Here is a 23540-nt window from a genome sequence, read left to right as displayed (position 1 = left end):
AAAACGAAACAAAATAGAAAGACAAAAATAAAAAAAACATAAGGAAGAATATATAAGAGTATCGATGATGAATCGATGTTTTAAGTCAATTTGTTAGTTATGATTCATGTCACTCCAAACAAATAAGATCTGTGTCCAACAAAGTAACCTCAAAATACCTTTCCCAGTTCTTTTCGTTTTTCAGTGTTAAAGCTAAGAACTCCCTAATGGCCTCAGAACTGCTCTTCAGAAGCAATAAATAATATAAACCTCATTCGTGTCACTTGCTGTTTGTTTGAAAGTGAGCAAATTGTAGAATTTCGGTTGTGTGAGGGTTTCTCCGTTCACTCAGCAGCAATGTTTGGGGTATTCAAGTCCCCCGCTGACATTTGTTTAGACTGTGTCTTTGCTGCGGGCCCGATGGATCGATGGCTGGCCACCACAACCTTCAATTTCTGAGTCTATTCAGGAGGGGACTGCTGGAGGTGGCAGAAAAAGAGCCTACCTTCTCTTTCCATTTCTAAATTCATTTGCCAGCCGTTTTATTACTGTAATAAAACTGCCTTTTCGATTAAAAACATGAAAAACAGCTGAATGAAGATGACTTTGGCTGGTAATCAAGTTTAAATACAGAATCTATTTCTACACCCACTATGGATAAAACTAATACCCAAAATGCACTGCAATATTATAAAATTACTCTTTAAGATCGTGAATCTGATTCTATTGTAATTTTACTGTGAGAACGAAACACTATCATTTAAAATGGCAAAACCTACTGAGCAAGGAGATAGGGGCATCTTTTTGGGTGTTTCCCCCTCTGCAGTTCTGTTGGTTCTGAGCGGGTGGAACTGGTTTGTAGGATTGCCCTGTGGCACGGTACATGGCTTGAACCCAAAGGGTGCGGTCCTGATCGTCGTTGCTTGCGAACACCACCAGATCACCTTCTCTGACAGCACTGAAGAAGGCTCTGCCTCCCTGAAGACCTAAAGAGATGCTGGAGTTACAACTTCATCTGCCAATTCACCCTTCATTAGGTGCCAAACGACCATGTGTAGATTTGCTGCTTTTTCTGCTCATGATTTTTTACATGCACAAATTAATAAATATATTCAGTTAAAATTGCACGTATAAGGCTTTTTTTATTTCAATTCATTGACCAGAATTGTTTAAAAGGTTCAAATATATACACGCACACACAAATTTACTGCAACATGTCAACTTTTAAGGTTTCATGCACGCAAGCTTTGATTAATATAAACGAAATTGATTCATATTTAACAGCATAATTATAATTAAACAAAGTGTTTTCCACGTATTTCGTTCTTTCTCAAATTCACATTTTTCTAACGTGGTGTGTCAAGTGCGCCAAATACCCGAATCACCGCGACTTTAAATCGTCATTTTTTTTAGTAGCTATTTATTAATTTTTTTTTCGAATTGATTTAAATGTCCATATTTATTTAAAATTGTAAACGTCCACGAAAGCACTTGACGTGACATATCGTCATCCTTAAAAACGTGTTACTACCTGGCTGCGGCTCCGAGTAATCTACCGTATACCCGTCCAGCTGCATCAGCTCGTGCGCCTCGGACTTCTTTTCCCGGTAGCTGCACATTGCAAACGTGTACTGACTCACCTGCAACAAACACAGAGATAAAAGCCCCAAAAATACATTTAGAAACAAGAAATGCCACCGTCATAACTGCCACGCGGACAAAAATATAGCATTTATAAACGTTCAATTAAATCGTATTATAGGCCTACCTGAACAAGCACAAAATATCTCCTCTTCCATCGTTTCCAAACTCTCTGGCCCAAGGCGTTGAGATACCTTCACAAACAATAAATAAATTGAATGTATCGACACATCTAACACATTAGAGTTGTGGAAATCGTACTAAATATGCATGATCAAATATGAACCATTACGTATCAAGCTGATGTGTACAACAGACATTCGAGATATGTTCCTTGTTTACGCATTGAAATACGCCCAAATATATCGATTCATGTCGCGTTCTCAAAAGACCAACAAAACAGAGGATGCTTGAAGTATAGGTGAGGCAAAATCGATTCTTCATAAATGGACATATAGCGCCTGAGGGGGGAACTCCAGTCAAAGGTTGAGGGAGCAGTGAGTGAATGTAGAGGGCCAGGCTGGGTTAACATGTGGCAGAGGTAATAATCCACTCGTGAAAGTGATTTTCAGATCATTCTCCACTTTTCTCATACACATGATCCCATTTAAACGACAACAATGACCGGCGAGAAGACCTTCGGATGCACGAGGATGACTCACCTGCGACAAACACCTGCACCGCGCGCGCTCTTTTCAGCCGACTACTCTAATGTAACACAAACATTGTTGACAACTACACAACATACACTGTCACGTGTCAGCGACAAAATCATACTGTATGCGTTTAATAATCGCATCGTATTCATATGAATAAAAATAGAATAGCGGCGTGTAGAAGCAACTGACAAAATAACCTTTTGAAATATATGACAAGTTCATATAATTGAACTCCTTTAGCTTTGAAAAAGAAGACAATAATATATGAAACGTGGCCCGAGAAATATATTTTCCGAGAATACTTATTTAGTACTATATTACTATATACAATATTTGAATGACTTCGTATTTGTTTCAAGCCTATCAGAGTATGCTATACAACAAACATTAAAAAGCGAAAACCAGAAATGCTGAAATTAAAGTCCTTTAAAATCAATAAATTATACCAAAAATTCATTTTTAAAACACAAACGTCCATCCACATTTAAGAACAAGTTTTCAAGACGTCAAAATTAACATAACGAAAAACTATGATGAAAAATCCCACGTAGCTGTAATTATAAACGACAACAGTGCCCCCATGTGTCTGCATGGCAGCGCTGCGAGTATTACAAACGTAAACGTTGAATAAAACCAGCTGATATTTTACGGACTGGTTCAACAAACAATTAATTTGGTTTATTTACGAAAAACTGCGATTTTTACTCAATAAATGCACTTATTTATGCAAGCACACCATTAAAGACAAATAAACAGAAAAATTCCCAATCCTGTATAATAAATAAGGCCTATTACTTTAACCACACCGAATCCTGCTTCATCTAACTGTTAATTCCAAGCGATTACTATATACGCCTTTTTTACATGCTCTTAAACGCTCCCTACACCTACAAATTGGGATTTATACCCATTTCTCTTTTAACATAGACAGCACAAAATACTTCATGCAATAACACAAATCCGTGACTCATAAATTCTCCCTTAACCTCCTCTTTTGCGTTGATTTTAAAGAGAAAAATGTGAAATGCGTAAAGGTCTTAAATGTATGCCCTGGCCCTCAAATGAAAGAGGGCAGAGATGGTTTTAAAGAGATACACAGTGAATTTGAAAGAGAAAATAAAGAGAGCGAGAGCGCAGGAGATAGACAGACTGATCAGACTCGTGCTGGCAGTTCTCTCTCTGAGGGCCACAGTGGGGTCACTCCACAAAAACGGAATAGCTCCCAATTCCTCAGTCGCTCCACTGATAAACAGATGGCTTCTTTTAATGGGGTGCACTCAACCTGAACCCCCCCCCATCATCGCTTTCCCACTTTCTATTGACCGGGACAGTCATCAGGTGTTTGTTTTTGTGTGCGTGCGTGTGGGAGAGAGAGAGAGATTAAACCAACTTGAAAACTTAAATGGGCTGATTTTGATCTCTGAAAAGCTGCTGTCAGTATTTGACTCCACTGGGTGGAGACTGTGCTTTTAATTAGACTGTGTTGAAACTGAACACACAGTATGACAAATATGACAATTGGGCAATGAAATTATAATTTGCCTTTCCATTTTACTTAATATATAATACAAGTTTCAAACAACATCAAAAATATGTAAACGGTAACCATTTTAATCTGGGGGTAAAACATGACGAATCAAACCGCTACTACTTGCACTTCATACTACATTTAGTAAACAGATGAATACTTCCTCGTGTCTTTCGATCTAAACAATATATCTGATGGTGTAAGACGTAACCTTGCATCTGTCTGAGCATGCGAGTGTGTTTTTGTGAAAGCCTGGGTGTGCTCTGAAATGTCTTGTGAGGTCTGTTAAAGAGGTAATTCCAGGTTGAAGAGGCTTCTGCCAATTAGAGCTGCGAGCTGCTGTATAGAGGAATCACGCAGGGCCTCTGTGTAATTAACAGAATGAAGGCACTGATATGACCCTTGACCCCGCCCCGCTGAGAGAGAGCCCAGCAGCTGCTCTTGCACATCTTCATTGATGCTACTCACTCAAAACCGCATTTACTGAAACGTCTCATAAAGGATGAGTAGAATATGCACATAAGATCTACTGAAGAATTCTGTAGACTCGACAAAGTGAAGGAAAATTAAACAAAAAGAACAATTTTGTGAATAGAGGTCCGTATTTGTTGAATGTCACATGACCAAACCAAGAAACTGGTCTCCTTACATCCACTTGTTGGGGAAAGTGTTCACCCCAAAATGAATATTCTGTCATCATTTACTCATCCTCTAGTTATTTCAAACCTGTATGACTTTCTTTCTTCTACAGAACACAAAAAAAGATATTTTGAAGAATGTCGCAAACAGGCACCCATTGACTTGCAATGTTTTTGTGTCCATACAATAGAAGTGAATCTGGGCTGGAGCTGTTTGGTTACCAACTTTTTTTTTATGTCTTCTTTTGTGTTCTGCAGAAGCAATAAAGTCAGAGAATATTATATTTTGGCGAACTATCCATTCAATATGTGGAAAGTGTATAGTCCGACATTTTTTCTGATGTCTGGACTTTATCAACAGAGCTTTTAAGAAGTATATTATTACATATAACTATATTACATTTCAGGTTTGGACTACAAATGTCACCTCCATACCGCTAAAACTGCTCAATAATATGTAGCACCTATAGACACTCAAGAATAAAGAAGTTTATACGAAGCAAGACACATCCTCAGCCACTGGGTGGCACTATAACCATAGACTAAAAGCTTTTCCATTTCCAACATTCTTCCAGTTAAGATTAAAAAAAATTCATATTTAAAATTAAATATTCAAACAAAAATGGGCATTTCTCAATGATACAACAGCTCTACCTTTACTAGTTATACAAACAAACAGTTACAACATCTGATATACAAAACTCGCATCAATTTACTCAAAAGTTAATGTTTTTACATTTTTAATAATAGATCATAGAATTTTTCATTCTCAACTGTGTAAAATGTTTCTTTGTTTTTCTATCATATTACCCAAATATTTTTTTAACGGATTGATGGTTTTATGACCTTTATAAACACAAATGGATGCATTTCGCATATGAGCATCATTACAAACATACCCGCTGTGCTTCATGTTGGGAGGCTTGTCCATGCGAACAGCCAGTTTGATTTTTAGATCCACGTCTTGACTGTTCTTTGGAACCACCATCTTGTGCAACTCTGCTGTCTTGGGCCCATTGGTGGTGGGGTGCAGGACCACCTGAATGAACCGAAAAGACACAAGTCAAAATTGGATGGTCAGCCTTAGAAATTGTTGTGAAAGATGATAATATAGAATGGGTAATATAGAGAAAGCAGTTAAAGACAGAGGAGAATCAATGGAGGAGGAGGAGTCTGTATGGTGAGAGTCTCTAATGGGAAGTCTCCATCTGTTACTGTGGGCTATAATGACTAGAGATTGTAGCTCACTTCTAATCACACGTGTGAGCGAACATTACGGTTCATACACCGTCTGCGGAAAAACATCTGTCCCCCAACACGGCCAACGATTGAACACATGATGAAGTTCCAATTGAGAGGATGCTTTATGTAATCGCAGGATTTGATGGATTCTTACCCTGCCCAGCTCTTTGTCCTCCAGAGCCAAAACTCCTGTGCTTTCTGTGAACAGTTTGACTTTGACCGCTGGCAGGGGGTGTGTGGTGGTAAAGTCTCCTTGTGTGCCCCACCTGTAGTGGAAGAAAACAAATCAACAGATGACAAAAGATTTTCAATCTTCTAAATGGATTTCCATGTGATTTTTGGCACGGTCAAATGTAGATAAATGAAAAGTCCAGATTAGCCCAAACACACTGTGCACATTCACTGGACTATCAAACTCTATTATTCTCGATTATTCTATCATCTTTGAAGTGTGACCTGCAGTCTATAGCCTGACTTAGTTTTTGGTTTTGCTTTGATAAGTAACACCGCTGACTTTAAAAGCAGGACTTGACCCCACAAGTAAGCAAACCCTGTCACACTGTCACAGAAACTAGCAAAGCATGACTGAGAGTCATCTTCAGATATGGCATGTGTCTAAAATAAAAAATCTGCAGTCATGTACAGTAGGCATGTATAGATGTGTCTAAAATACAAAATGACTGTCACATGTACAGTCGTGGAAAAAAAGACCATTGAAAATTCTTAATTTATCAGATTGTGGCCATTCCGGCCCAGTGTCTGTTGAATTTCAAAAGAGTCAAACCTCAGGAGTGACAAAGTCATTCTACAGCAATGTGAAAGACTGACAGCATGACGAGACACATAAAGACCGTGCCAAAAATGGAGGTAATCACAAAACAAATGTTGAACTTTTTCTAAATATTTCTGTTTTATTGCTTAAAAGTGAATATGAATGTGTTATCTTTGCAGCATGTGAAGCATTTAGTTTTCATTTCTGCAAATAAATCCAAAAAGAAACAATTTTTTTTAAATGCGGAATAAATATAGTAAATAGTTGTAAATTGTATCTAAACACATACCTATAAATAGTCCATTTTAAAATCAGAAAAACAGATATTGAAGTGGTCTTCTAATTTTTTCAACGGCTGTAAACATTGGGCAAAAGTGATATCCAGGGGGACATGTTTTACAATATTTGCATTCAATGCTCCCACAGGTTTGAATCAACCATCAAAAATATGATACATTTTTAAGATTAGATGGAATTATCTGGCGAAAAGACAAACTAGAGCATATCACAGAATATGTTTTTAAATACACAAAAAAGCATAGAAAAACAAGCAGCTTACAGGAAATAAAGCAAACATTTAACTAAGCTTTATTTGTTATTAGTATTTATTGATCCTCTCTTGTGGTAATATTCTGTAGTCTTTCTCTTTATAAACTCTCTTCGTGTGTTGTGTATTTGTTCCCAATCCTCCTTAAATTCGACTCAAAGCTGAGCCTTAGTTTATCCTCCAAACACATCAATACAACATCGATACAAAATTGTTAATGTTAATGCATTTCAATTGTTCCAAGTTGGACATCACTTTTGGCCGCCACTGTACAACTACACAACGCGAATACAAAATTTGTAATAAGTCTTTACAAATACATTTGAATAAAAAGTGAAGGCGTCAGTTTTCCAAAGTTGGACATCATTGGTCGTGACTGTATATCAGTATCTAACCAAACTCTTGCATCAGAACGTGAAAACAAAGCCCATACGGTCAGAGGGGCGATGTGATTGGTCAATTGTTCTATCACTCAAAATAAATCTGTTAAATAAATAAAGAATATATATTTTTGAATCCTTTTACAGTGATTCAACATGCACACAAACTCTTTTCGCAGCTAGTCTAGACAACAGCATCTACAACAGGCACTGAGTCACGATGCTGAATCACTGTCTGGCTCGTGAGTCCTTGGTGTCTGGGTCTCTTTGAGATTGCCGGCTGGGTGTCTAGAGGCCACATGTTTACTCTACTAGAATGAAATACAGTTACGGCTGGTGCCGAACATATAGAGACGAGACCCTGTCTGCTTTACTTAACTGACACTGTCAGCCACAGACAGCCCTGGGGGGACATTTGGGGAGGCTATTATTGATCACAAGCTGAACTTTACCTATCTGGAGGCTGATTGAAACCCCAATACAAAAATATGAGGGACTATTTATTAAGTGAAGTGTCGCCACAGCAACAAAGCACCAGCATCTACCATGAACATCAGCACCATGCTTCTTAATATTTAATTCACAGAGAAAAGATTTTCTAAATTAAGTCTTATTTGTTTACAGCATGCTCGCTGTGATAGTCAGCCACTGACATTAATTGAGAATAAAAATCTTGATAAGCTCTTTGAGGCTCGCATTAAGTTTATTCTCAGAAGCAGTTATATTAGATAAACTTTTAACCAAAATTACTTGGGGTAGAAAATGGGTTTCATTTTGCTTTAATTGAGACGTTAACTTGCCCAAAGCAAACACAGGACCTATATTAAATATATAATGATTTGATATACAGTAATAGAGGCACACTTCACTGTAATTACATACGTTCCAGAAATAGAGGCAGCAATGTTCAGTCTAAAGTATAATTCTAATATAATTTCAACATAATGCGTAATATGTCACCTGCCGTTTATTGATTTAAGGCAATATAATCATTAAAAGGAATAACGGTCGCAATATCTAGTTTTAAATAAAATATGTATGAATATTTATCGAGGTCTGATGAGGTTTTGCCACTTCATCTTAAAAGGGAAAGTTCGCCCCAAAAGGGAAATCTGTTATCATTTATTCACCCTCTTGACATTTCAAACCTGAATGGATTACTTTATTTCGCAAAACACAAAAAAATATTGATAAATGAAAATAATATTGCAGAATAAATAAGTCATACAGGTTTAAAATAACGAGAGCGATGACATCATTTTGATTTTGGGGTGAACTTTACTTTTAAGATTTCTGTGTAAACTGGTAGTCTGATCTATTTGGAGAAACAAAGCTTTTTTTTCTAACTTCAATAGATGCTCCTTTTGGACTGTTGGACGGTTTTTAGTGTTGAATCTTAAAGCATGATATGCATGAAACATCACACACTTATTTTAAAAGCAGAAACTTCAATATTCTACGTTATGATCGCTTTAAGAAAAAGATCCTGTAAGGCTCCTGGGCTCTGTATGGTCTGATATCTCTGTGCTAGTTATTAGGACATTGTGAGGTCAGATGTGAGAGTAATCTGATTTAACCACATGACTTCATTATCATATTAAAACCCTACTCATCCCCGCATGCCATTTATTCAGTCTGATAAGAAAATTAAGTGTAGACCACTGGAGAAAAATATCCGTCCAATAAATATGCACAATGATGCAATTATTATGCTGAGAAAAGTATGTGCAAAATCGGAATAAAATCTCAGAATACCATTGAAAATGCTTTGTATATTTGTATTTTTTCAGATCAAACTGAAAAGTTTTGCAAACCTTTCCATGAATCTCAAGAGTTTCTCAGAATTTGCTATATTCAACTTCATTCATAGACGGTTTCATCGGACGCACGCGTTTGGTCTCTATCATGATATTTTATTAAGTTTAGAATATGATATGAGTTTGTACAAAACCTGATGATGTTATCACAGCATGATTTAAGAATGTTTTAATAACATCTTGTATGCTTCAATTGAAGTACAAACATCAGACTTATTGTACAATAACGGTAAATTTCAAAATGAGCTTTTATGACCATCGACCACAAATGATGCGAAATGTTTGAATATTACTTTATTTTGACATCATAACTTTCCAATATAGATGGACCATTACTTTCAGACTGCATCTGTTCTGCATGCATTGCTTAATGACTGGCTAAATGAGTATGAGCTTATTTCCACTCATCTATCTACTCAGTGCTCTGCATGACAATTTTAAAGGCCACCCGCCCTTCATCGACAGTAAAGAAGTCTGAGCTTGACGAATTCCTCCCCCTTGTCATGTCATTGCTATTCTGGAGCTCCTTAAAGAAACGACTGAAACCCTTCGAAGCATAAGAGACAACATCGATGTACCTGAATCATTTTTCAATATATTACTGTATATTTAATAATAGAAATCAGCTCAGTAAGTGAGTAAGTCTGCTTCTTCAATTTATTTTAGACTTACACTTTGACAATTGTGTCTTTCTTGTTGAAGTCCCAGAATATAACTGCGGTTCAGAGGCTTGCATCTTTAAAGCCCCAGTGACATCGAAATAAAATTTAGCCTAAAGTACACCAATAAACTGACAAGCTCCTACGCACTGAAAAAATGACCATTTAGAAGATATAAGTGTTCAAAACTGACAGAAATTCAATGACATCACGCTACACTCCATCTTCTCGTCAAAGTTCTTGTCCAATCAGATCCGCTTAAGAATCCAAAGAGTCCCGCCCCCTTTCACTATGAGAGCTGCTGAAGCAGGGCCTCATATTAGCCACTTGTTATTATCATTTATCCTAAATGGTGAATGACACATATTGCACTAGATGGGTGACAGAGGATGATCCAGACTGTGTAAACGTTAACATTAAAGTCTTAATTTCTCGTTAGTGTCACACGAGCGGTTGCACGTGTCCTTCGGTTCAAAGACATGATAGCACAGAGGTGATCATATGCGTCGACCATATGCGCAAATTAACTCAGGAAAAATATTATCTGACCCATTTAAAGTCTACACAGTATGTTGTATGTTAAGGCTCTAATGAATAGATCAGACATCACAGCCTTGATGAGTAAACAAGAAGATAAACGCCAGTGTCACTCAACAAAGTAAATAACAAGCTTCAAATGACACATCGTGGTATCACTGATCTTTCTATTCTTTTCAAGAGACTGACTGTGCCGTAAACAAAACATTATTGGTTATTTTAAAAGGGGGCGGGGTCACTCGATATGTCTAGCGCTCTCTGCTTTTTTCAGTTGAAATGAGATCAACACATCAAATAATTCTGCACGTCCCCAGGCGTTTCACTGGGACTTTAATAACGTGAGTAGATCGCTTAAAGATCTTAGGTATAAAGAGTAAAAGTGAGAGACGGGCAAGTTCTGCTCATGCTGATGCCGAAATTATATTCTGAATTTTTTTTATATGGTTTATATCAACAGCAACGATATAAAAACAAAACTCTCAATATATTTTTCTTTTTTTAAATAATGAATTGCATTTTTAAAGAATTGATTGTTTGTTCTCATGCAATAATCTTTCCCATCATCACCGTGATGCATATTAAATTATTATATTCAAAAGCCCTACTAAACATTCCCACCACGATTTCATCAATATTTTTGTGATTTGTGCTGATTGTATGGCGCTAATTTGAAGACATTAGCATTTTTTTATAAATAGGATACCACAGATACCAATAATGTCAAGCAAAAAGTTCTTATATAATTAGCATTATTAGTGATTGAAGTATCGCCTTTTTACACTTTTGTGAAATAGCAGATGTGAAAAGCTTAAGTAATGTTTCTAATTAAATGAATGAAAATGAATTAATAATTTTTGCTTTTATTTTGTGATGAAAAACGTTGCATTTTATTCCTTGGCAAACAACATTATGTAATCCCTTACAATTCAATTACTCAAAATCAAACCCCATCAAAGAGGACTCCATCAGACTATATAAATCCAGTTATCGCCCAGTCTTGCCTCTCTCTGTTCAATAAATAGGGTGGCTTCGACATCATGCCTAATCCAGGTCAGATGCATTATCTCTGCAGGTATGATTTGGGTTGGAAAGGGCCTCGAAATTAGCCATTAATGAGGTTTAACGTCCGCATCCAGGTGACCAGTCAAAATCTCTTATTTAAAATGTGGCTGAGAGTTATTTAAAGGGTTCAGAAGTGTGACACTGGCATATTTTCAATGTGCCTGCATTGTCAAAACGTGTCAGTACGCTAATGGTGAACAGATGAGATCAAAGGGATTTCACGCTCGCGTTCTAAACACACAAAGCTGGAGACATTCACAGTAGAAATGTACTTCAGTTTTATACTGAATATTAAAATACTTACATATAAAGAATACATCAGTGATCTTTACAAAAGAGTTTGAAAAATCTTGAGTTAAGCTTTCTTCCCCATAGAAGTCCATTATAAGGAAATAACTTAATTTACCAAAACAACAACCACGGAAAACTATAATAAATAAATTTGTTTATCACTGATATCAAATATAAACATGACAACAGAAAAGTTTTACATTCTCAGTTTGTCGCATTGAGCCACGTTGTGTGGTTTCTTTATAATGAACTATAATGAGTAACAAAATTAAAGTGAGATTATTCTTATTCCTGGAATAAATTATTTTAACAGTAGCTAGTGTTAAATACAAATAAGGTTTAACAGAAATTCGTCTTTAAGTGGTCGTTGTTTCGGTATGTTAAGCTGTCTCATGTTATCGGTGTGTTAAGCTGTTTCAAATATCTTATCACTTTTTCTGTTTAATCAGGACCCAATCTTTGCAGCGCCATGGCAAGGTTCTTGGGCAGTACATTTGATCTCAGCTGGTCGTTATTTAGGTACGTAAAAGCAGTGTTTTAGAAAGTCATCTGGCTCAGCTCATCCCAACCGCAGATTCAGGTTTACAAGCCATTTTTATCTCAGTTTCTCAGTCAATACTCGCAGTAATTTTTGCTACACTAAATACATGCATTCAAATCATGAAAGGTGTTTTTATTGAGTTTGTTATAGTGAAGTGCTATGGAGAAAATCACTTCCTGCCCTCCATTGGCACACAACCTATTAAGAGAAAAAATGTGATGTCTTCAACGTTTCTTTCTTGGAATAGAAATTGTTGACAGATCACTGCCAGGCACGGCATTCCTAGTTATACATTCATTTTTGCATTCATTCATTTTCACATCATCTGACTCCAGACCACAAGAGAAAGCCTTTAGCTGGATACTAGTTTGATACTCTGCATTAATCACCCTGCTTTTCCAATACCATAAATACAACAGTTCCTACAGGTTATTATCATTAAATCTACACATCAATTCTGTGCATTGCATCTCGCCATTGTTTTTGAGCTCGCAAACCAAATTTATTTTAATAATTTAGCTTTCCTGTAGCTAGGTTTCCTGTAGCGCAGTCGCAAAAGCATGGCACTAGCAATGCCAAAGTCGTGGGTTCGATCCCAGGGAATTGTACATAATTAGAAACAAATGTATATTATAATGCAATGTAAGTCGCTATGGATAAAAGGGTCTGCCAAATGCATAAATGTAAATGTAATACACTCACTGTGGTCTGGAGGCCTCTGCCTGATCCGTCTGGAGCTTCTCACCTCCCTCCACCTCCATAGTGCAGTACACAATCCGGTTCGGAGCAACTGATTTAAGCCCCTGGACCTCTATAATCACAATCTGAAGATCACAAAAAGAAGCTTAAATGTGTAGCTCTTATATAAATTTACAGCTGCGGAAAAAATTAAGAGACCATTCCAAATATAATTTCTAGATGTATTGTGGCCATTCCAGTCCAGTGTATTTTGAATTTCAACATAAAAGGAGTGACAAAGTCATCTGACATGTGACAAACATGACAAGACACATGAAACTGATCAAATCAAGGTTATCACGTATAGAAATTATTTTTCCTAAAAACATGTACAGATATGACTGTTGTATTGCATAAAAGTTAACATGAACTTATGAAATAAATAAAATAATAAACCTGTACCTCCAGATTAAAAGACAAAACTACATCCGATTTGGACAGGGGCAAATCGTTTTCGTCGCCGATGTCCAGAAAACTGTTCATTGGTGTGAGCTTTGGCTTGATCTTGGGTTTGAAGTCTTTAGCCACGGGCTGGCTCTCCAGGTTGGCCATCAGCAGGTTAACAGATGACCTGAGCTCCTCCACATACATCATCTCCATGTCTTTAGATATAAACTTTGGAAACTTTCTCTCCTGTTGAAACAGGCAGAATTGTTTTTAAGGAGTTTTTAAGATATTTAAGGGGAACCCCCCCTAATAATTAAGGATGCAAATCGTTTTCAGTTTCTTAATAACAATGTGTGACAGCAGCTACACAAGATGTGATCCCTGGCTATCCGTTTAATTCTAGGTTTAACCCCATTATTTTTATCTGACATGTGTGCATTTCATATCTTCCTTTTTTACAGGAAAACGACCCAAAAATAAAAGATGACTCACGCATATTCGGACCCTTCAATACACCCTGCCCACACTTCCTGTTCCAATAGGAAATATATTGAGCGAACTTTTATAAGGAAAAAAGTGTCATGTCGGCGCTAGTTCTTTTGACAGGAATCTGAAGGTGTTCTAGGCCTCTGCTTTCACAGTAAGACACTGTAACTCCACCACAGAGATCACAGACAGGTGATGGTGTCTTACTCTTGCTATTTTCTCAGCCAGCTGCAGTCGCCCGTCCAGCTCTCGGCGGATCTGTGCCGCCTGCTCATCCACGTTGTCCAGCTTCACAAAAACAGAGGATACCAGTTATCTATTTGACACACAGCAAGATGTTTCACAAGTACATGTTGATACAATAACGCTAGCATAAAGATGGTCGAGGTGGGAAAAATGACAAACACGGTTAGTCATGTGATCCTTTGTGAAGCACTGGAGCAGCTTATACTGCCAAGCCGTGGAAACTTACGATGATAAAGAAATATCTTCATCCGTTTACAGCGTGGATCTGGCATGATTTTGCATAAGCGCACACACACACACACCATTAAACACACAAACACACCCACACACCAATGTTGGCATGCTGTCATGACAGGGTTTCCTCTACATGAGTGGGAAATCTCTCTCTGTCGTGCACACGCACACACACAACCCACATCCTAGCACTGTTTCCACTTGATAAGCTCTTTCTCCCTGCGGCTGCAGTAGGGTGGACTGCGCTCAGATTTCACGCTGCATTATTACTGTACCAAGTCCGCCAAACTAGTTGGGTAAGACAGTTTAGCATGTACTATACCACCAAGTAGCGGAGCTTGTACAGCCAGTCTTCCCTTATTGATCTTTTTAGAAAACCCCTCAAACACCCCAGAGTTCTAATGTGATTGTTTCAGTGAAAACACTTTTTAATGATGCCGTGTAATATGTGCCACACTTTGCCGCATCAAGCCTCCGATCATCGTTTCTTGTTCGATTAACATATGCAAATACCATCTCTAAATCTCGCATAAGGAGCGTGTGGGAGAAAGCAGACCGGATGAATGCTGCGCGTGTCTGCCCGGCGCTGGTCTGCTCATATGTGGGAGGATCAGCGTTTAAGGTCCTAATAATGCAGTTAGCATTGGCGCCGCAGACGGAAAGGGTCAAAGGAACTGCTCTCCTGAATCATAGCGCTTGAAAGGCTCCACAGGAAGTAGCGAGAGCAGCGTGGGGCAGATGACCTAAAATAAAACTGTTGTTGAAATGTGTTAATAAGTTACCTAATGACATCATCAACAAGAGGTCAAGGTTATGGTGAGGATGATCAAATGATTGTGTGTTAAGGGTTATGCTAAACCTGGAATTAGCTAGATGTTTTCCATCCGTCAGGTTTATATACATACATGGTCACGAATTAAGAATTAACACCGCCATCCATTTCCATTTCTGACAGTTCATTAAGGACACATAATCTCCCACATTCAAAGCCTCTTTACAGATAGTTAGACGCTCCTGTATTTGCTCTCAGTATGCGTTTTACTCAGTAAACTATACGTCTGAGCGCACCTTACCAAAAGTGTGAGATTTAATTAAGATATATAAGATATGGTTGGACCTGCGGTCTGGAGTCAGTCAGATTTTAGTTCAGCGTCACTTGTTGCACTCTGTAAATGACTCACACTTGCGCTGACATGACCCATCAGGACACAGTGTCTTCCCTGAGAAGACTACAAGAAGGTTTGAACATTCTGATCATCTCTAACGTCTGTTAACGCAATTTATTCTTTAATGATTTGCTTGTAATGGATGTGCAGAAAAATCTATATTAAGTACCGTGAACTCTGAAGCAGAGGTTAGTCAGTCAGGGAATTGTTTTGTTAAATTAACCTATGCTTTATTATAATTTTTACAGCCCTTATTATAGATTTTTTAAATGAACAAATATTAATAAATATTTTTAAAATAATGTATTTTTTTCTCTTTTTTTAACAAAGATCTGGTCAGCCTGTGCATGGGTCAGTTTAGGATTAAAACTAAATGTATTCACTGATGTGGCATCTGAAGAATAAATAATGTTGCTTAACTTTCTGAATGTTATGAATTCATATAATGACTATTAATATTGAACATCAAATTGATTGATTTTTTTATTTTCTATACAGAGCACAAATTCATTACATTTTACTGTCTTCTTTAGATAGACAGGATATATCGGCCCTGATCATCGACTGTTTTAAAATGTGCGAAAAATTGCTTTTATCCACCGATACAGATTATTGGCAGATCAATGGGTGCATCTCTAGGAAAAACATGACTCTATGACTAAGAATTTTTAAGTTTTTCTGTCTTGAAAATAGAAAACTTTGTTAAACAAAAATGTAAAATGTCTCTAGTCGGTGTGATAATTTTCTCATGAATCCATGGATCTGACACTCGAAATGACCACATCTATTTCCCACCATAATGAGGCAATCAGCATCTAAATAAATAAAAGAAAAATGCCAAACTTTCAAAACACAGACAGCAGCGTGGCCATCCAATTGATGTACAACAGTCACCCAGCATTGCAGGCTTCTCCTTATAAAGTATTAAAATGGCTTTCTTTGATGAACACATTCTTAAACGCCTCCCCAGAGTCACACACATATGCGCACCAGATTATTTTCTGTTGCTGTGTTACCAAATTGTTCGCTTTTCTTTAGCTGCTCTATTTCGGTGAGTTTGGCAACAATTTCTATGACAACAAGCCTTAGGTGCACCCTAATGAAAGACGTCACCGACTCGGAGAGAAGCATGCCGCTGTCACGCTCTGATCTTCGCAGAGCTCTCTTTACCCCCTCGTCTAAATTAGCAAACCAATTAAAGGCAGCCGCCTCCAGTCGAAATGCATAGTTTGCGTTGTCTTTCTCTCTGTGATTTATTCCCCATGATTTTACTGGCAACCTTATAAATATGTGAATATTTGAATGTGCTTTTCATTTGGCCATTAGGTTTTCGTCACACCTTTTAAACTAGATGATAGTACTTTATCTGGATATTCAAGTTTCTGCTCTATCTTTAATGTACAGCTTTAAAAAGATATATAGGCCGCTTCATCGAACGTACGCGCGCCTGACCCCCAGTCAAATTCCGATTTGTGTTTGGCTAGTGTAATATAATATAAATATTTAATTTATGTTAATATTAATTTGTATTATTATTTTACTGCATGATAATTGTATTAAAGATCAAATAATTGGTGATTTTAAGGACCTACTTTGGTTTATGGAGTGTCCAACAAGTAAACAGGTTTACCGAAATACAAGGGCGTGGGCATTTGTTAATATTTCAAGAAGAATGAGCTAAATGTGTAAAAAAAGATAAGTTATGTATCATAAGTAATTATAATATTATATAACTATAATAACAGTATATAATACATGTGTGCTATATGCAATTAATATATTGCAATAAATTAATTAGTTCAACTGTTAAACCCTTTTGGCTTCATTTTATGATGGCTCATACACTACATGTTTTGACTATCTGTTAACTCCCATTTTACCATGTGTTCTGCCCTATTATCACCTTTTATTTCTTTGGAGCCAATGATTAAATTACTACTATAGATATTGTATTATTTATAGATTGAGTCACTTTTTTTGCTGTTAAAATGCACCAGATTGCAGCCTTTACCTTTAAAATATGCAAATATTTCTTATTAAATTCTGTGGGAATCACTGCGTTTGTTTATGTTAAGATGAAACCGTCTATATAACTATAAACTTAACTATATCGCTCAACCTTTCAACTTCATTACAAAATGTAAATGGGGACAACTGTATCCACAAAATTAGGTCACAAGAAAACACAGAATCACTTTCTGATGGCCCGTCCAATGCCTGTCTTAGAGATATATATTTATCACTGCTACGTCTGAGGCGGTTAATTCATTACCTCTTCCCGGTGGCTCATCTGCGAGCCACCTCCTCCAGCTTCATGTGTGGCGAACTAACGGGAGATGCCAGGGGGATGGGAGCGAGAGGCAAACCTGAATGTGTTCATTAAGGAGAGGATGACAGGTGCCGAGAAGAGGACCGGCATGGCACATGGGCATCTCTGATCATGCAGGCACAGCTGGATTTCTCTGCGTTCACCTGAGCCTCGACACGCCTACCTTTCTGACCAAACAGATGTTCCGCACCTCATTGAGCTTTTAACGTTGGTTTACTTTTTGAGCGACTTTTTGCTCTCATTTACATCTGATTGAATCAGTGTGTTATGTATCATATTATGATAAATGTGAGACAGTGGTGTTATTAACCATTATATTTTCTGTCCATCAATAGCAAGAAAAGTGAATTTGGTTACTTTGGTTACACATTAAGATACACAAAATCATTAACAACTTGCTTATACACTTGCATACAGGTTGAATATTAGTATGTATAAAGCACATCTACATCCCTTAATCCTACCAATACATAAACTTAAAAACTACCATAAAAGCAAATTAGCGGTTTATTGGGGCAAATTTTATTCCACGCCTATCTGGGATACTTGATTCTGATTGGTTACATCCTTTTACAGTCAAATATTTTGCCTTATGTCTGCTGTTGCTTTTATCTAGTATATGTGCACAGTATCTCAATTTATATTAATAATGCCTCTCTACTATTGTTCTGTGTTCTCTGGTCTCCTGTCTTTATTGTTTCATGTCTACTGTATGTGTCAAACACATCTGTGTCTCAACTCATCTGCCTCACAGACCCGTGCACAGATCATCCTCATCTTTGAATGACACCCTCCACCCACTGACATATCAATTGTCATGCGCTCAGTCTCCCTTCCGTTTCTTTGTTTCTCTTCCTTTGAGACTGACTGGGGATTTGACATCGGGTGGAGCAGTTATCAGAGAAACAGACACAGTGGGTTAAAGCAAAAATGAAAACTGACATAGATTTTCTTTAGTGCTGGGTTTCCCCAACCGGTTGTTTGCAAACCCATAGGAGTCTGAATGAATCAATGTAGGACGGTTAATTTGATTTGTATAGACCACTTTGGGAAAACATAAACAACGCTGATTCAACATAATTCCCCTTTTAGTTTTTTAACATTGCACCAATGTTTGAACAGAATACAGAATTTAAAACAAAATCTTAATATTAAACAAATATCGTACATTTTTTTAAATATTTATTTATGTGCCATCCAAAGTGATGCACAATTGACCATAGCATAAAAAATATATATAAACATATAAAAACTTATCACATTTCTACAATGAATAAAAACAAAGAGAAAATACTTCAAATATAACCAATATGTATTAAAAGCCAAGGAAAAACGATGGGTTTTTAAAAAAGCCTTTGAACTCTGATAAGGTAGAAGCCGATCTGATGTGAGGTGGTAATGTATTCCAGAGGGTGAGGCCGCTTCGAATGCTCTGGATCATGTGGTCTTTAATCAAGTTCTAGGGATCAGGAGGAGAGATTTGCCCTCAGATTGTAAACCCCTTTTCGAGGGGTAAGGGTGAAGTAAGTCTGATAAGTACAGAGGAGAGAGATTATTTAATGATTTATAAACAAATAGAAGCAATTTAACATCGATTCTGTAGTGCACTGGTAGCCAATGTAATGATCTTAAAAGAGGAGTGACGTGGTCGGATTTCTTGCAGCCCTTTAAAAATCTGGCAGCAGCGTTTTGGACTATTTGTAGACGTGAGATTTGAGATTTTGATATGCCAAAATACAAAGCATTACAATAGTGGAGATGTGATAAAGGCATTGAGATTCATGTTCCATAATGCAAATTGTCATCTGCCATCCACAGTTTGTCAATTATCAGAAAAAAACAAGAAAACAAAACTTTTTTGTGATGTATAAATCTATCATAAAGTAATTGCAGTAAATTAATGACAATCATAATTCAATAACATACCGCTATATACTAATTTATAGAAAAATCCTGAAACTGTTGCCATGGTTACAACTTTGTGAAAACCTGTTTACAGTCAGTTCAAACACTAACAAGTAATCTTTTGTACTTTGCATATACAAAAATATCATTTAAAAATGATTATTATAACAAACAAAGTTATTATAGTTTCGATTTTAGTTTTATTAACATTTTAAATTAGCTTTTATTTTAGATTTTTTGTTTTTGTGTTAACTGTAGTTTTTTTATACGTTTATTTTTAATGTTGCAATATAAGATTAATCATTTTTTATTGTCGTTTTTGTTTATAATTATAATTTTACTGCTTTAAAATTCCTTCAGTTTATTTTTGAGGCAACATTTAAATTTGTACTTTTCCCCAAGAAATTAGGTCAATATGTTATTTGATTTCAATGAACAGAAACGTTTTCAAGGTTTAACATTTAGTCAACTAAAATCAACTTGTTTTGAACTTCTTCATATTTCGCACAGGAACATTGTTTAAGAAGTTACATGCTAAGGTAGTTAAGGTCATCAGGGTTCAGATGACCAAAGAATCAGCGCTTTAGGGAATTCAGCTTTAAGTAAACCAACTCAGATCATATCAGAAAATCTCCATTCTGTCATTTAAATTGCCGATATTGATGGAATTACAACTGAGGTCAGCAGATTAAAATTGAATATGTTGTGTGTCGAAATGGTTTGGACAGAACCCAGATGCAGCCAGACGAAGGGTTAAATATAAATGTTTATTAAATAAAAGACCCACAATGGGGAAAAACAAGAACAAAAACACACTAGCAACCAAACACCTTCCACGAGGGGAAAAAACAAGGTCTATATAAAAGAGAAATAATAAGTCTACAAACTGGAACAGGAACAACATGTAATCCAAAGACAAGACATCCGTGTTGAGCATTGACATTAGACATTAGACATTAGACAAAAGATAATGCACCAACACTGAACAGAGAGAAACTGAGACTATATAAAGGGAGACACTAACGAGGAGTGATTACATGGGGAGAGTGGTGACAGGTGATTGGAATGAAACCATAACGAGTGAAACAACTACCAGGTGATGGGAATAAAATCCTAACGAAGGTGAAACACAAAACAGACGATGGGAATGAAACCCTCATGAAATTACAGGAGATACGAGGGTGGGGCTGAGAGACATAACAGGAAGACACGTGGCATCAAGTAACAACATAAAGCCACATGTCTCCACGCATAACACAACAGAAACCCGAAAAACGTGGCAATGTCATGACTCTGCCCAGGGAGCTAGAAAGCTCGAGACAGGAAGGACAGAGTCCTAACAGTTAGCTTTATTGGAATTGAATAGAATTGTCCCATTATTGGTCTGGTTGATAAAATCAATATCATTTTATAAAAGTTCTGGACATCCACATCATCCCCTGGTGGATCTGCATTGCTTCACCGCTTTCCCCAGCAGTTGTCATCACTCATGAATTTATATTTCTTTGCCCTTTTAAAACACGTGTGTATGGCTGATTTATTGAATGCTGAGCTACCGGCTAATGACGAACCTAACATTCAGGCGAACAAACTGTTAAATGTCACCTGACACGGATCCATACAACACACGCAGATGCTTAAATTCTTAATAAGCGCCGGCATGGATCAGCAGCGGTAGTTCAAGGCGGAGTTGATTGGAACCATGGTGCAACTCCACCTCGTTACTCTATAACAATGTACTGGTACAAAGGATGAAACAAAGCATGAAAACGCACATGGACCTTCATGTTTTCGTGAACCACATTAGAAAATTGATATGTCTGACAAGCTTTCGGTATCAGTCATGCAATCCCAGTGTAAATGTGTGCACTCCCTGGGGAATAGCTAAATAATTTCTGGAAAAATGAGGGAGGGATACATTCAGGATTTGCCATAACTGTAACAATAATTATACATATATTTGCATCCACTCCAGCGGACGATAACATGACATTAATTCTAAACTCACGCGATGCAGTTGGTTGCTACTGTCACACAAATGGATGTATATCTAACCTAGATGTGGTGTATATCAATAAGTATTAGATTCCACATTAAAACTTCCAGAACGCTTCCGTCTGTAATTCGTACATTAATGATTCCAACAAACTATTCTCGTGATGTCTAAAAGTTATAACTTTGTTATCGTTTATCGTTATAGTGTTAACATCCATTAAAGCTGTGTATACTGTATATCTCTCTGTTTTCTAATACGATGATTAAAAGGCTATTTATTTCATATTAATCACCAAAGCTCTGACTGGGTGCGCTTCTGAGGGTGGTTTGAGATGCATACAAGATGCAAAGTGTAAATTCATCAAGTTGTTCACGACCATGTGCATAAAAACTTCTACTCTTAAACTGAACTACAGCCAAAGGGGTCATTCACAAAGAATGTGTTTTTCAATTCCAATACTCTACTCTTCCATAGTTTAATGTTATGTAAACACACGTTTCATGGAAGTGAATGACTGCTCACGTATTGCTTCTCTTGCAGGGCCTCCTCGCACATTAGTAGCCGCGTTTTTAAGACGACGTGTCAAATGTAAAGAATGAAAGATTTTAAACGAAGCGCTTCTCAACAATGTCAGTTCCAAGGCAGTGGACCAATCAGAAGAATTTGGAGGTGGGGCAAGCATTGCAAACTTCTGTTTACAGTAGCAAGTTGTCATGACATGGCAACATGGAGGAGGTGTCTCGAACCCTCGCGTTCTACACTGTGCTTTTTAAAAACCATTACTGAGCACTGCATCTTTAGACGCAAAGACACGTTCTGTGTGAATGGCCCCAAAGTCTGCACGAGAGCGAGTGAAATTATATACCCTGTGAAGATTGATAAAAGGGTCCCCCCTGCTTTTGGGCAAACATGAGATCTCAGTTAGATCCCAAACGTGCTAATTACCGCCGGGCTCGACGCGCCTAATCACGCTAATCTGTAATTGCGATGAAAAGGGAAGTCTGTGAAGACCACCCACCACATCCTCCTCTTCCCGGGGAGAAGGCTAGTCACAGATAACACACGAGGGCAAGCCAGCTGAACTGTTTCCCGTCAACCCCTGACCTTTCTGGGATGTCTTCAAAGAGTCAGATGAGAGGGTAAAAAGCCACCTGTGCTCAGGTGATTAAGGTAAAGGGCAAGGGATTAAAAGGCTTAGCGTAATTGACGACGAGTATTCAAATAAACAACTAACACGAAATGTACCTTTCAAAGAAATTACAAAAAGCAATATTTTCCCCCACAGATGTGATTTTCAAGGGGATTTTGGGGAAGAGGAATTAACAGATCAGAATTAACCTCCAAAATCAAGGTGATAGCAAATTCATTGCTTACTTTTAGAGTTAACAGTTTTTTCAATGCTACCATGATCACTCTCATGCCAAGAAATGCTTAGGAGATTTTGATTCAGGGATTCACAAACGGATTTTTTTACTTGTCAATGAAACTCCGCATTAAAGCCAATGAAAAAACTTGACAGAAAAAGGAAAATCTAAGTTTTTCTTGTAAAAGGAAATCATATTCTTCTTTGAAAGCTCGCAGACCTTCAGAGGAAACTTTCAATAGCAGTCAACTACAATAATAGCAAAATAATACATAATTGCACCTCTTTCCATGTATGTTTTTGGCATGTGATTTATGTGAAGATCCCCTTAAGGGTTAGTCTTAGAGAAATGAATACAAACAAACATACAGAGGACAAAAACTTTTTTGCATCCAGT

General features: G+C 37.2%; 1 protein-coding gene across 8 annotated transcripts in view; it reads right to left on the bottom strand.

Moving 5' to 3' along the window:
* The window catches only part of cadps2 (Ca++-dependent secretion activator 2), a 96159-nt gene that overhangs the window by 39786 nt on the left and 32833 nt on the right, over positions 1-23540 (bottom strand). For all 8 annotated transcript variants that reach the window (XR_013786277.1, XR_013786278.1, XM_079450233.1 and 5 more), the window contains exons 4-11: positions 14112-14192; positions 13434-13664; positions 12996-13117; positions 5842-5953; positions 5345-5484; positions 1748-1814; positions 1511-1619; positions 759-965 (exon numbers count right to left, since the gene is read on the bottom strand). Coding sequence is in view for 6 of the 8 variants with exons in the window: in XM_079450233.1 (XP_079306359.1) it covers positions 759-965; positions 1511-1619; positions 1748-1814; positions 5345-5484; positions 5842-5953; positions 12996-13117; positions 13434-13664; positions 14112-14192 (1069 nt within the window). In the remaining 2 variants the exon portion in view is untranslated. The remainder of the gene's footprint in view (positions 1-758; positions 966-1510; positions 1620-1747; positions 1815-5344; positions 5485-5841; positions 5954-12995; positions 13118-13433; positions 13665-14111; positions 14193-23540) is intronic.

Source organism: Barbatula barbatula (genome assembly GCF_947034865.1).
Source record: "Barbatula barbatula genome assembly, chromosome: 25".
Lineage (NCBI taxonomy): Eukaryota > Metazoa > Chordata > Actinopteri > Cypriniformes > Nemacheilidae > Barbatula > Barbatula barbatula.
The sequence above is the reverse complement of the archived record's forward strand: the minus strand, read 5'-3'. Positions and strand labels throughout refer to the sequence as shown.